The sequence below is a fragment of the Miniopterus schreibersii genome (assembly GCF_964146895.1).
Source record: "Miniopterus schreibersii genome assembly, chromosome: 6".
In the NCBI taxonomy this organism is placed as follows: domain Eukaryota; kingdom Metazoa; phylum Chordata; class Mammalia; order Chiroptera; family Miniopteridae; genus Miniopterus; species Miniopterus schreibersii.
This window is the reverse complement of record NC_138107.1, coordinates 31,737,581-31,753,736: the sequence shown is the minus strand read 5'-3', so window position 1 is coordinate 31,753,736 and position 16,156 is coordinate 31,737,581. Positions and strand designations below refer to the sequence as shown.

At 36.8% G+C, this 16,156-nt stretch overlaps 1 protein-coding gene across 28 annotated transcripts in view; it reads right to left on the bottom strand.

Annotated features, from left to right (window-relative positions):
- The window catches only part of RIMS1 (regulating synaptic membrane exocytosis 1), a gene marked incomplete at its 5' end in the record, with an annotated part of 385,667 nt that overhangs the window by 42,610 nt on the left and 326,901 nt on the right, over window positions 1-16,156 (bottom strand). For 18 of the 28 annotated variants that reach the window (XM_081140483.1, XM_081140457.1, XM_081140459.1 and 15 more), the window contains one exon: window positions 12,396-12,631. The exons of the other annotated variants lie outside the window; for them this stretch is intronic. In XM_081140483.1, coding sequence (XP_080996609.1) covers window positions 12,396-12,631 — 236 coding nt within the window. The remainder of the gene's footprint in view (window positions 1-12,395; window positions 12,632-16,156) is intronic. 28 annotated transcript variants of the gene reach the window in all.

Here is a 16,156-nt window from a genome sequence, read left to right as displayed (position 1 = left end):
TATTTGGCATCGCATAAACACTACTGCCAGTGCTGAGTGGGGATTAAAAGCAGTAGCCCCTTAAATTCAGAGGCAAAGAACTGCTGGTTTCAGGAGCTACCAATCTAAAGGTTTAAAGGTGGAAAAAAGGCCAAGCTTAAAACAAGAATAATGGTTTCTTTTTACCTTGGGGAAGTGAGCAGGACATAACTGAGAATGAACAAGAAAATGTTCATATGGTATGCGACAAAAAGTAGATTCTTTTGAAAATAAAAATTTCAGGTGATATATATGTAAAATTCAAAATATTTATGGTCCTTTAAATTGAATTTAATTCTTGAAATGATTTTTCAGATGAAAAGAAAAATTAATAAGAACATATTAAATTTTAAAGAAACTTTGAGGATAAAGAACATTATTTATACTCTACTTAACTTTAAAACTCATTTTCTTCAGGAATCCTTCCTCCGTCAATGCATTCCTAATCTTTCCTAATCTAATCAGGCTCTTACTTTAAAAGCTTTCAGAAAGTTTGCACTGAGGAGATGGTGAGCATGGAAGGCTTTGTAAATGGTAAAGTTCTACAAAATTAGGATAGCCCTTTGGCTGCACATACACTGCTTAGTAAATGAACTTGTAAACAACTGGAGGGCAAGGAAAATGCTTTCTGTTTCCTGTGTCCCAGGAAGAAAGCTCAGTGTAGAGTTCTAAAGGACATCGGCTTCTCGCTCTCAAAGGCCTAGCTAGCGGTTATGCAACAGTGAAAACTATAAGAATAAAAAAGCAGAACAAAAGAATAGAGAACCAGCATTACTCTGAGTAACGCCACTAAGCCATTTAGAGAGTAAAAAGATGAGCACCAAATTATCAAGATGTGCTCTCTGGGCCAGAGAATCTAGGACGAGCTGAATGAATTGAAAACACTGGCAGGGGTCTTGAGGAGCCGGCTCCTGCCTCCAGCACCATCGGCAGAAGGGAGTCGACAGGTTTCAGCGATTACAGAGCCACCCTGATGCGGGCGCTCTCACCGAGGGACCCACAGGCAGGCCACACACCCCCTGGAAGTTAAAGTCAATACCTGCAATGGCACTGAGACCGAATTCAAGCATTTCTGGGGAAAAATGCTTTATCATCCTGGTCAATGTGTTTAATGCAACATAAAAGCATCTGAATCCAGCCTTTGTCCTTCTTGTTACTATATACAGAATATGAACAGAATGTCAAAATTCATTACATAATTTATTAAGGTGTATAGTTTTTCTTCACAAAAATATAATGCTGTTGAGTCTTTACTTTAAAAGAGACACTAAAGAATGAGCTGTGAGAAGACAGAATTGTTATTAAGCATTATAGAAAGGCAAAGACTAAACCAGAAGTATATTCTCATTTTGAAAGTAAAATTTTCCTGTTCAGGTCAGTCTCCTTGGCAATTTGCTGATGTGTATGTCATTGGCATTTTTTCATCAATGATATGCTGAAGATCACATAATCTCCATGAAATGTCATATAATGTTTCTTAAAGTGACATCTGCTTCATTCTTTTTCTTTTCCTTTTTAAAAAACAATTGAATAATTGTTTGGATAAATTTCCTGAGGTAGAAGTTTTAAATAGAAATTGGCATGTTTTAGCAGCAGGCTGAATCACCTATATTCAATTAACTATCTTTTGAATTTATTTTCCTGTGAAATTCTAATCAACAGGCTTTCCTCTCAAGACCCTCCCTCTATGTTCAGTTTCTATAAAGCAGGTAGACAGATCAAAGGTGCTTTCTTACACTTTCAAATTCAAAGTGACCAAAATATTAAATTAAGATGCTAATTAAGACACTAATATTTTCCAATTAATATACTTCTACTTCATTAGACAATAGCATAGTGTTTCAATGCAACTATATGTTTATTACAAATAAATTTATTTAGTTATTACCTATAATTTATAACCCTTTTTCACTTTAAACTTTCCTAAGTATATGATTACTTACTATTTGATAAGTTTTCAGGAGTTTTATAGTTTCAAATCAATAGCTAAAGAAATGGTATTTCCATGGACAAAAACACCCTAGAGTACTGAGCTTGAGTCTGAAATTCTGACTGCTAGCTCTCCTGTCATCTGAGAATAGAAGTCTGTTAAAGCCTTGCTAAAACCATGACTAATCATGTGTGCACATTCTTTAGTCATAAGAAAAGAATCCTTATAATGTAAATGATTTTGTAATAAGTATCACAATGTACTGGCCTGACTTCAGGAGTTTATTTTCAATTTAAGAATTCACGAGCTGACTTACAAAGTGGTTATGTTAGATCCATGACGCACAGGGATCCTGTCTCTATCCCCAGCAAAAGATGGGTTTCCAAAAATACCTGGATATTTTTGTGTTTCTTACCTATGTATTTCCATAAGGTTAACAGGCAGTCCTTTATTAAATGAAAGGATATATGCAAGAGTGTGGAAACTATAACATCTTAATCATTATCAATGCAAATATTTATCTTTCAGTAATTTTCTAATAAAAAGTTACTTTAATTATTTCTGTAATGGTAAAGAAGTTACTACCACACCAATTCATTTACTGTCTCAAAACCTTAAAATGATAATAATCTATTGCTTATAGATGGGAAAAAAATTAAAAGCAAAAAAGTGAAATTATCCAGGAAAATGTGTCCAGATCAGTGTTTGCGTGTTTTTGAAGCGATATATTAGCAAAAAAGAGAAAGGAAAATGGAGGTAGAAAAGTAATCAAAAAATACCTTCTACTTGTTAAGAATTTAAAAAACAGATGTGTTGGATTTCCTAAGAATAACAAAACTCCGAAGAAAAATCATCTTTAAACTTTACCCACTAAAACAGCATGCCACAATGCTCAATGAAAAACCGCAATATATTCAATAAACTATCATCTGAGCCTGGTATTCTGACTGAGCAAGCATCCGACTCACCCATCCAATAGCCTTCTATCAGGATCCTTACGCTGTCTAAGCCTGAGAAATCCCTGCTGCATGATTACTGCGCCTGAGTAACTTTGAAGTTTGTCTTGTGACAAGAACTCTACAGATATTTTTGGGGCAGAGAAATAGTTAAACGGCACTGCATGACAACCAAAAAAAGTCCTTCAGGAGCTCAGAGAGGCATTGTTTGTTAGCCCTGACAGGAGCTGGAATCTGGACAGGGCTTAAGCAAAGAGAAGGATTTCGACAGGCAAGATGACAGGCTAAGGACTTGCCAGGTGGAGGGTTTGGCACCTGTGAAGGTGCAAGAAGGAGGCTTCAAGGGGTGTTCTGTGAACTCAAGGACAGTGCGTCCAGCTGGAGCACTGCCAGAAATGAAGCCGCACATGTGAGAGATGGGAAATAAACAAGAATCTTTTACTCATGTCAAACAAAACAGCCATTTTTAACCAACATTTTTTCTGTCGTACACATCTTATTGGTTTCACATCTGTACGATACATGTGACCTAAAGCACAACTTAAATTTTATCCAAATTAAGTTCATGTCCGTAGACTTTCTGTGACCTTAGCAAGAACAGTTTGGGGGAACTGGATGGACAAAATTCAGACTGAAGTGTGAGGAGGACTGAGTGAGTGGTTTGTAAAAACAGAGACAAAATACAGAAAATCTTTCAAAATGTTTCATTCATTCAGGAAAATCTTTGTGTGCCTAGCACAGGCTCTGTGCTAAGTAATTACTGTGGAAATAACAGACACAGTCCCTGAGCTCCCAGCTGGGAAAATTAGGGTTGAGGGAAGTGCTAAGTCAGGGGTCAATTTTTAGGGCAATGTTGAAGGTCTGAGGTATCTTATCTTTGGGGGGATAAGCCTTCATTTTAGAAAATTATTAGGTCTAATGAGATATATCAACAGGTGCATGGTGTAAATGTAAACACTGCAACAAAAAGGGGGGAAATGGAAAGTCATGGTAGTAGTGTAATTTAACTCCCGTCTCTGAGGAGCAGAGAATGTGTTCAGGGAAGCACAGAAGTGCCCACTGTTTGCTCATGTCTCTATCTGCATTCTGCACTGCAGGCACAGTGTACTTGGTCTAGACACAAAGTCATGAAAGTTTCTCTTTCAAGGTCCAGACAGTGAATATTTTTGGCTTTGTGGACCATAAGGTCTCTGTCTTTGTAGCATGAAAGCAGGAAAATACATAAATAAGTGAGCATGGCTGTATTTCAATAAATCTGTATTATGGACACAGAAACTGAATGCTATGTAATTTTCATGTTTCACAAAATATTATTCTTATTGTGATTTTCAACAATTTTGAAAATGCATAGAAATTATCCTTAGCTCATGACCATAAAAAAAGGCTTTGAAACAGAGTTTGATGGCCCAGTGACTTAGTATAGAAAAGGCTGGGTAACAGGGCAGAGGGAGTGAGAAAACCTTGGTCACTCTCTTGCAGATTACTCCTAACTTGGAGTGAACATACTTTGAGTCCATAAGCTTCCTTCAGGTTGTGTCCAGCATGGTACATGTGAGCAAGTGCAATGTCCTGAGGCCAGGGCTGATGTAATCACTTGATCCTCAAAGGGGGACTTGACAAGGGGAACTATGAGAACCATGGATTTAGAAGAAGTCAACAGTAAGATCTTAAGAATTTGCATTCTATTAACTACTTTACATCTAACGAGCAGATACAAATATTGGCTGGATTAACCTGCCCCTCACTGCTATTCATTATGTCAGCAATATCTATTCTTTACCTACTACTCTGTTTTGGTTCCTCAAAAGTATTAAGATTGCTAATAATTATTATTGCCGAGCCCTTTCTATATGCCAGGTAATTGCTAACATGTTAACATAAGCTTACATTTAATCTCCACAACAGTCTTCTGATAGGCATCCTTTATTTTTCCATTTTAGAGTTGGGAACACTGAGGCCCAAAATGGTCTTTAACTTTTTGTTTCCTTCAGGAGTCTTCTAGGTCTTCTTTCCTCATACCTTACACTTCCTTCTTAAGCAAATTCCTTGACCCCAGTTGCCAACTGTATGCTATTATCTTAGGGTTTTAACAATATTAATAAAACAAATGCATAAAATATTAGCTAATTATACAATAATATTTTCACTGTGAATTTTTAATTAGTGGTGGTATTGCAGGAGTTTTATATGTCTTCTTTTTGCTTTTCTGGGTTTAAGTTCTGAAAAACATTAGTAAAATAAATCAGCGATTTTCAACCAGTGTGCCACAAGAATTTTAAAACATACAATACCTGACTATTTAGTCAGGGGCACTGACCTCTTTTCCCTTAGACTCTCAAATTAAAAAAATGACAGTAGCCAACGCCCTGTCTTGAACCATAAAATATATGGGTCATATAACAAAGCTGCATCTTATTGCTCATGCTGACTGGCTAATTCTTGGTACCAGAAATCCTTATATACAAGTATAGACACCTGATTTTTTAAAAAGTCACAAAGGGTAGCAAAAAGGGGAGCAAAAAGGGTAGGTAATTACTCTTATTATTATTTTTGTAAATCAATCAAAATTATACCTATATTTTTTGTTAGATCGGCAAAAAATATATTTTTTGGTGTGCCGCAAAATTTTAGTAATTAGTTGTGCGCCATGAGATGAAAAAGGTTAAATATCGCTGAAATAAATCAACAAAAATATCTCTATATAAAACCACTCTGCCTGAAATGATGATGCACTGAAACTGGTCATCTGCTGTAAAAATAATCAGAGAAGTTTCCTGTTACATTTGAGTGAGCCTGAATATTTTATAACACCCATTCTGAAACTGATCTCATGTTTAAAATTGTCTTGGTACAGGCGACGATAATTATCACCACATATAATTATTAGAGTACTTATTGCATTGTGCTTTGAAGGTACATAACTATTGTTAGCTCCCTTTCCTCATCCAAAACTTAAAATACGAATTAATTATAAAAATCAATTCCACTCAAATAAATATTTTTCCTGCCAAAGCAACCTGAAAGTCTATCTACATGTTCGCCAAACTAAAAATTTATAGTTCAGAGCAAGAAAAAGAACAAAAATAGAGCGGCTGGTGTACGTTTGGAAATACTCCTCCTTATTAGGGCATCTCTTCGGAAGATGAGGTGCCGGGGCCGCGGATCTCCACCAACAGTAGTGGATTCCTCGCCGGACAGCGACCGTAAATAAAGGGGCCCAGCCTGCGTTCCCTTCATGGCTCCGCAGGCTTGGGAATCATTTCTGGCACCACGATTTCGTGCTCAGGAAAACAAAGAACATGAAACATTGCGTTCCCCAGAATGTTTCCCTTGTGCTATTAAGTGAATCGAATAAATGAGGCACAGGCAAGGGATTTAGATTTCTGCAAGGCTTTGATTCACAGAAGCTTTCAGTTTCTGAAACACGTGGGGGGTGCTCAGCCTTTGTAAGGTTTTTTGCTTCCATTATAATCAGCAGAGCCAAGAATACTTTTCGGAGGATGCTCAGAGACCACCCTGGCTTTCCTTCCCTGCAGCAGCTACAACTTACTTTTGTAAAGGAAAAGACAGAGTCTCTTCACAAAGCAGCACTAGACTGAAATACAGAGAATGTCCTGGTAACCTGAATTGCTTGTAAGGAGAAAAAAAAAAAAAGTCCTGGGGCAAATGTAAGACGCTCATTTTCCCAAGGTAAAAAGTGCAAGGTCCAAGCTGGTACTCATTTGATTTATTTTCTGACTTGCTTTATCTGCGACTTTGGGGAAGAAAACTGAAATAAAAGATTAGCGGAAGGACATTTAACATTTTGGAAATTTTCTTGGCGAGATTATTGTCTGAGGAAAATGTGAATTTTAAAACAATGCCTCGAACTCATGGGGAAATTAGCTTATTCGAGCACTCTCTCTTTAGGTGTCAGTGGGTTACAGTTATAGTTTTATCAGTGTGTATATTCTGTTCTTGACAGTGGAACAAGGGCAATTTTGTTAGTTTCTACTTATGATTTCACCTTGAGAAGTTAGTGATTTGCTTTGGAAATTTATCGACTCTTATTAAGCAATTTTGAAGTCAAATATCCATAAATTTCCCCAAAACTTTTTAGAATACTTACATTTTTTGCCTATAGTATAATCTTGTAGGATAACGAACTACATGTAGTTTTTAATTCTATTATGGACCTTCTGAAATGTTCCATTCATGTGATTATAATGACAGAATTGTTCAATTATAGAGATAAATTGCCAAGGAAAAAAGGAAAAGTTTTTTAGATTCATATTCTGAGTGCAAATAAGAAAAAGATCTGTTCATTGCCACGGCAAGAGGTAACATCACTAGGTAAGAGAGAGAGGTAGAGAGCAGGGTGACAAGTGTCAGGGTGAGGGGTTAGAGGGATTGAGCAAAAAACCCCAAAACAACAAAAAGGAGAAAAAACTCATGGATACTGACAACAGCTTGGCGACTGCCGGGGGCAGAGGCGTGGGGGCGGTGGAGGAGGGTATGGGGGTAAATGGTGATGGACGGAGACCTGACTGGGGTGGTGAACACACAACACAGTGTACACCATGATGTGTTGTGGAATTGTACACCTGAAACCTGTATAATTTTGTTAACCAGTGTCACCCCAATAAAGTCCATAAAAAGGAAAGAAACATAGGTAAGAGAGAGAGGGCAGAGCTTCAGTTTTCTCCAACGAGACTAATATGTACACTGGTAAGAGTCACATTCAGTAATAAACGGCAGCCCAAGTCTGGTGAATTTCCAAAATGAGTACACAGATCTAGATCTAACCAAATTCTATATCAGAATCTTCAAGACTGGCAACATGATCTCAAAGAATCCTAGGATAATCTCAGAAATTCTGGGAGGACACCGGAGATGCACAAAGGCAGGCGATGACAGTCTTGAAAGACAAAAGAATAGTTAAAATGAACTAGATACCCACAAGGGCAACACTGATCCCTGGCAAATGTTTGTTAAAGTTACTTTTCAGAGACTGTGCATTATCCAAATTCCGCTGGAGCTTCAGTACTCCTCGGGAGCACCTTTATTCTTACCACTTAATTTCTTACAACATTCCTCCCCGGTAGCCTCACTCTCTCCATTTGCTTTTGTCTCTAAGAAGGTCAAAGTCCTGTGATCCAAACTCCTTTAGCTTTCAATCTTCCCACTGCCATAGTCCTCTGCATTTCCTTTCAAAAATCAAACTCAGCCTGGCCAGCGTGGCTCCCTGGTTGAGTATCGACGCATGAACCAGGAGGTCACGGTTCCATTCCCAGTCAGGGCACAGGCCCGGGCTCCAGGCTTGATATCCGGCGGGGGGCGTGCAGGAGGCAGCTGATCAATGACTCTCTCTCATCACTGATGTTTCTCTCTCTCTCTCCCTCCCTCCCTCCCTCCCTCCCTCCCTGCCTCCCTCTTCCTTCCTCTCTCTGAAATCAATAAAGACATATTTTTAAAAAGTCTCAATGACTAGTCATGTTAAACGGGAGCAGGGCACCTATGGTGCACTAACAAATAGCTGTGCAGTAAATGTTTGTTGAACCTTACACTCCTCCTTTTAGCACAGTGGTTAAGAGTGTGGGCTCTGGCACCAGGAAGCCTGGGTTTAAATTCTGGCCAAATCACTTGCAATGGGATCTTGGTCAAGTAACCTAATCCCTCTATGCCTCAGTTTCTTCAACTTCAAAATGGGAAGAATAATAATGGTACTTCATGCATTTGTTGTGACTGAGGAGTGAAATCACACACGCACACACACAACTTAACAGTGCATGGAAAAAGCTCTTGAAATGTAAATCTATTATTAGTTTTAATCAATTAAACAAATTGAATAAATTGAATACTCACCATTCTATAATACTTATCATAATTACCTTACACTTGTAAGTAATTACAGGGGAGTATTTAGGGATGATGTGTCATAGATTTGCGTACCCTTCTCAATAATGCCCTCATTTGTCAGTGAGGAGACTACTGCTGCTGGAATAGCACATGGTCAATCAGTGTGTGAGTGAGGGACCACAGCCTCACAGTACGTCAGCGGGGCCTTCAAACCTACATAAGCTACGATCTCCTTCACGTTCTAAAGCCCAGCTCAAAGTTTACCCAGAGCTTCACCATATTCTCGGATCAGGAACCTTTTCTTCAATTCCTCTTTCCTTCACTACTTCACTTTTCAATCTAATCAATCCAGCTACTGTGCACTGAACAGGTTTCTAGCCATGCGCTTGACTGCTCGAGGCATTTACCAGGAGTAGCACCAGAGTCACTGTTTGGAAACTTCTCCATTTATGCCAGTCTCCTAGTTAAAAAAAGTTATTTCTGCTTTCATTATGGATAAAAAGTGTGGTAAAAGTAATTTTAAAATATTCATATTATTTATAATTGAAATATTCTATAAGTATATATATATATATATATAAAATTAAAGAGCCTAGCAAATTATATAATTGAAGAGCATGTTAAATGCTCTTCATAGTAAATATATGTGTGTGTGTGTGTGTGTGTATATAAAATTTAGATTGCTCTTCAGTTTGTTAAAATAAATTTTACTTGATTTCACACAAAGACTCAAATATACTCCTTTGAGCAAACTTATAGCTATAAAAACAAAGACAGAACAACTATGTGCTTAAAATTTCTCATTCTAAAAAGAGTTGGCTACCAAGGGCCTCGCTTTTTCCTGGTATGGTAGAGGAGAGCGAATCTGTAACCCAGAATGATAGAGGTGGATCCCAGAGAGAATCCTATAACACAAGCCCTTAAATGAGGTCTTTCTTTTACATTAAACATAATTAAACATTTAAATTAAACCTGATATGTACATTCTATTTCATAGAATACACAGCTTGTATTAATATATAAGTAATGCTGTTTTCCTCCTCCAAATCTCTAATCAATTGACATTGTTAGAAAATATGTCCTACGTATGCTCTTGAAGGAGGGCCTCCTGAAAAGGCTTACCAGTTTGGAATTAATAATTTTATTTCATAAAAAGGACATTTAAATCAACTAGTCTAATGTTTCTTAAAATTGAATCAATACTAGATAGTTTGCTTTTCTGGGATGAGGGGCCTGAAGAAGACAGAGCTTAGGAAAAATTGAACAAAAATGATTCTAAGGGTTTGTGACCACTGAGACTGTGGCGTTACTGAAAGGAAGGGCTGAGCATTCAGATGTGTGGAAATACTGAGCATGTTTATAGTGGGGCATCCAAGAGGAGCTTTCCTATGGGACATTTAGACTATAGAGTATTTCTTGGGTGAGGAGGACTCCAAAAGTACAGGTTTGATGGTCATTTGCAAGAGCTGAAGCAATAAAAATACGATTTCTTAGAATGAGAAATTCTGAACATCATGAATCTTCAGAGGAAATACAATCACTGATAGAGGAAAAAGTCACTTGTAGAAGACAGAAGAGGGAGAAAACCAGGCCAAGCACTAAAACAAAGAGCGATGACAGAGGTTTGCCACCACTCGTCACTGACTTTATAAAGATCAAGGAGAATTAGAACAGGTTATCCAACAAAGGGTAAAATTACAATGTAGAAAGAGAACCATAAAATTTTATATGTGGAAAGTTCACGTGAGGACATCAATCCAACCCATCTATTATATGAGCAAAGTCATATAATAATAAAAAGGAAGAGTCCTAGAAAGACAAAGTCAAAGTTCATTCACGGAGTCACTTTGGAACAGACTGTTTTGTTTTCTTGACTTTGTAACTTAATGTCCTCTCTGCTCCTGTACATAGCAGCCTAGTCTCCTAAGGTAGGCTCTTCCATGTAAGTTACTAACAATACAACATTTGGGAAGGAAGATATTTGCAATTCAACAATGAACGTAACTGGAATAAAATTTAAATTCATAAAGCAAAGGGACTGAGTGTTTCAATGACAATCCTTTGAACTTACTACTTACAATGCAGTGCCACAAGTACAGTTCCTATCTAAAATTATTGTTGTGCTCTATTCTAAGAAAACATAATTCTACTCCACTAGTGCATGATAGAGGAGGAACTAATTATAGAAGAAAAATTTAAAAAAGAGAGACTGTGGAAGGTTGGAGGAAGAAGATAAGCCATCTCCTAAACCTGCAGCTTCTCACACAGGAAACATGGTTTCTTTCCGAAAATGACCAAAGAACATTTCCATTTCATATATGTGCTGGAGGATTTTTAAGTCTGGTGGTAAAAGGCTTATCCACACCCCACACTGTAAAGCAACATTACATCAACACCCCAATCCAAGGAGCACCAGCATCAAAAATAAAGCAACGAAAACAAAACAAGGAAAAATGCCTCCTACTCCTAAGGAGGCAACCTGACCTTAAGGAAGACAAATGATTTTCCTTCATAATCAACAGCTCATCTTAGTGGGATGGCACAGAGGCAGATCTATCAGAGATGCTTTGTTCTAAACCTATGATTTTCAGAAAGACAAACCTTGGTTTAGATAAAAAGCTATATGTACTAGTTCAATTTTTGAGTGGCTCAGAATTTCCTAACTCTAATTTATTGGTAATTTGTCCTGCAGCATGTGTGTACTTTTAAGTAGGTACTTTCCAGGATGCCAAGTCAACTATAATATAAGAAGGACTTCAGGAATTTTTTTGTTTTTTTTGTTTAAGTAAATTTTGCAGTAAGACTTTTGCTGTTAAGGAACAAAAAATAGTACCAATGGTTATAACAGGAGAAACAGGTGCTGACAACTGAAATCAGTTCAATATTTCTCTTACCTTTTGTTTTCCATAGTACTGAGCATAGTAATGGGTTGCTAATATGTCTGACCAAATGTTATATAATCATAGGCAATTTTTTTTTATGTTTTATAGTACAGAAATAACCATCCTCTTGTTTGCTTTTTTTCTATATACCTTGAGGACATAAAGCTTTTAAGATTTATAAGCAGTATAAAAATATTTGAAACTCAAGCTTGTATTCAAACATTATTCTTTGCACAAATCCACTGACCCATTTTTCTAAAGTAAAAATAACTGCAGGGTTTTTACGTGCATTGAACATTTAACAATTACGGTTCAATTTTTATGTTCACACCGCGCCATAAAAACTATATTTCAAGTTGCACAACTGACCTTCTTTTCTATAAAAATATAGACAGAACCTAAATGATGAGTAATTGTATTGTGGAACATTTTGAAAAGGAGAATCCTGTTGCTTTTCTTGCACATAAATCAATTTGGATCCTTAATACTTCTTTGCATTTCCTTGCATATTTATAAATATGACTTATTTTTTTTTAACTTAAAGGAAAATAGCTGACCACATGACAGGTTGACAATGATCCCTTGTTAGACAGCTGTATAGAAAAAAACAAACTCATACATGTAACAGATTTCCAGAGACAGAAAAAGAACTTTGCTTTGCAAAGAAGAATCTACAGGCTCTACAATTCCATCACAATCCACAGCACGAAGATCCACTGTTGTCTCTCCAGCAAGCCCTTGTGCTGTTTACGTAGAATTCGCTTCACTCACCTGTTTGGCTTAGTTGGGATGTGCTTCTACTCCGTCGCGACACGATGGCCACCACTTTGGCGCTGAGGCTGGACCTCCGTTTCTTCCCGCCGGCTCCCACTGTCCCCACGGCCGTGTCCGACTGGCTGCCGTCATTATGCTCCAGTGTGTACATCTCTCCACTCACACTGGTGCTCTTCGTGATGGCTCTTCCTGAAGTCCCCATCCGTCTGCCTTGCATTTTAGGGGTAAATGAACTATATTTACAAAGTAAAAACATATATGCATCCATAAATTACAGGTCAATATAATGGAAACTCTAAATCTAACTTATTTTGAAATAACCCAGGCAAATTTTTAGGGGGGCAAAGCCAGTTGAGTAGGAGTCCTGCAGCTAGGCATACTTTAAGATGACATCACCCCCCCAAATATTTACTAGATGTAGCTTAAAACAGTATAACAGAGGAAGCTGTAAACTTTTTAAAAGATAGTACACAAAGAAATGCAACCAGTGCTGTCTATGCTAGGTAAATGTTACTGACCAGTTTTGTAAATAGTTACTATGCTACTTTCAGAAACGCTAAAATATTTAAATCAATGAGACATGTTTTTATACATTCCTGAGGAAAAAATTTTGCTAAAAATGGATACTCTGAATTTGCCACATGACGAGATTTAAAAAATGAAAACAGTGTCTGTTCTAGTTTTCCATTGGGATGCCAACGAACAGGGGTATCTTTGTGATCTGCGGTTTAACGAGCCTAGGAAAGACGGCTAACAGGCCCCCCAAAAAATGCGTTTCCCTTTTCTTTCCTTGCCCCCGATGCTCCATCTCCTCCACACGAACTTCATCTCATTTTCCAATCTCAGCCCTTCAAATTCACTTAGACTTTCCTTTTATTGTTCTTTTCTATCGAAACTTAATTGTCTATGTTCCCAGTTTGTACCAGTTTATCTGAATTATACTGTTGTTCTTTTCTCCCAAATGAATAAATTATGGTTGAGAATTTCAGGAACCATGGAAGGTGGGTGGGAAAAACAAACAAATTAAAAAATCCTCTTTCCTTGCCAAAGTTACTGTATGTCTGTGAGTTGGAGAGAGGTAAGGCAGGGAAGTGGGGAGCCGTGGATGCTAGGATACTTTGAGCCTTTAAAATTAACGCTGCATATGCTGCCATATTATACATCTAGCTTGGCCTTTTTTGGTTCAGTAGACATGGCTTGATATATCTGAAATGATCCTCTTAATTTTATGTTTCCTCAAAATATTTGCAAAAATTGGCTTACCTGACCCTTGCCATCATATCAGTGTTCCATTTCTTGAGTTGATGTACAAAATACATGATCTAATGTAGCATATTTTAACAGTGAGGCCATTCAATACGTTAAGTCAAAATAAATACTAATATGATTAGAAATGATAAAAACAAAGTTTTATCTTGGAGTCAGGTTACATATTTGTGGTCACAGACAATGAGTGTTTAAATGGAAAGGGAAATTGGTGTGGGCTGAGTTAAGAAAGGTGGGAGGGCGATACTACTGTGGAATTTTGCACTCTGTTCTTTAGGTTATAGAGAAGTTTAAAAGAATTGAAAAATATCTCCTATAATATTTCTATCATGAAAATTTATTCAAGGTGAGGTAGGAAGATTTAAAAAATTTCGTATGGATATTTAATCACAGCAATGAACTGTTCTGCAATGTTGACAAGTAAGAATTCTGAACAAAGTAAGGAAAATCTCTGTATAGTAAGGGATTGCCATTTGGGGGGTGCTGAATTAAAAAGTTATGTTAAAAATGACTTCGTGAATAAACATGATACACTTTTTCCTCAAAAAAAAAAAAATTGTTTAAAAGCATTCTTATATGACCTGAGGATGGGGTGTGGCTTCCTAAGTAACCTAGAATACCATGTGTTCAATGAGAATATGCAAAGTCATTTTCAATTCTTCTGTCTACCTAATCGAGGACAGGTATTTGGGGGGTCTAATTAGTCAGATTAGTATAATCAACAAGAAGGTCATTCTTTTAGCACAAGTGTGCTTTCTCGTCCCCTATTTCTTAGCCTTCCACTGCCTGGAGAATTATTCCTGTCGTTTAGGTGTGTCTGAATCCTTCAAGATGCTTCATAAACCTCTTCAGAGTCTCTCCAGCATCATGACTGTTGTCTCCCAGCCCTTTGTTTTCCATTCTGAACTGGTTATATCAAGATTCTGATACTTTATATCAGTAAGTATGTTATGCATCCCTAAATTTATTACAGCACCCTTACCATTGCTGAGTGAACTGATGATTTACGAGTATGAAATAAAAAAAAGTGGTCTATCAATATACAAACAGGCTGTGAAAATACCCACATTTAAAAATCAAACAAATATCCCATCTTTCTTCTTTGATACCTCCTCTCCTTCTAGCTGCTGACTTTTTGAAGAATCTCCTCAAGGAGTTGTCTGTAAGTTGTCTCTTCCAATCCTCCTCTGAACTGATGTGAATCAGGCTTTTTCCTACCATGTCACCAAAACTTATCCAAGTCGAGAGTCCATGGGCATTGTTTTTAAAACCTCCACCCTGATAAAGCTGAATTCCTCAAAGCCAACACTTAAATTCATCCAGCTCGTCATAAATCTCAATTAAGTGGAAAAGTTAAATATTATTAATCCAAATCCAAATTCTGAAAGGTGTTATATCATACTATATGGTAATCATCTGGCCTGCACAACATGTAAAGATGACTTTTAAAAGTATAAAGTGACTCATTTAATATGCAGGAGCTGAGTTATACTTATATAGCATCACTCTACACTTTCGAAGCATTCTGATAGACACTATTTCATGTTTTTCTTACACAGTCCTGTGAGACAGGATTGGCAGGTATGATTCTCATTTCTCAGGTGAATATATACATAATATTATTATTACATATATTTTAAGATACACATATAACTATAGAGCTAGGAATCATGGTCTGTTTGTTTTGTACCATGTAGTTTTTATCAAGTAGAGAACTTGCCCATAATAGACACCAATAAATGATTGGTGAATAAGTGAACCAGTGACCAAACAGAAAAAGAAATCAAACTCTCTATATATACACATACACATACACATACAAATATGTAGAGTGAATGAATATAGTTTCAGTTCTTTATTTACTACTACACAATATTTATTCACTGCTGTTTCCTACTATATAATCACATTACTTCTCCCTTTTCCACACCTTTCGATACCCCTCACCTTTCCCACACTCGCTCTGCCCTCCAATGTCCTTCTTCATATTTAAAGTTAAGACTTTGCCACTTCTTGAAACTAGGATCTGTGTTATTAGATAAAATTATGATAAAAGTAACTGTAGACTGAAGTAACAGTATAAGCTTGATAAAAAAAAACTAGGCAATTTTGGTTATTAATATATAGGTAGCACCTCGCCAAAATTAAACATTATATATTATACCAATAAAATAAATATTACAGTGAATCTTTTATAGCTTTATCTTTCATGTGTTTTGATGCCTTCAAATAAAGAATTCATGCACAGATACATAAATATATTTTGGGCATAAAAATAAAATATAAAAATATTTCAAATAAAAAAAATATTTAGTTGAAAATTTTAGAAGAAAATAATTCTTGACAGTGTTTTAAAAATAACGGTGAACCTGTCTGCAGTGATTTGATCAGTAATTATAGTTTCATAATTACATGGTAGGTTCCAAAGGGTACATCTGCATCAACTCTGAGTAGTGCCAACTACTAGAATTTCAGTCAACCATGTACCACTC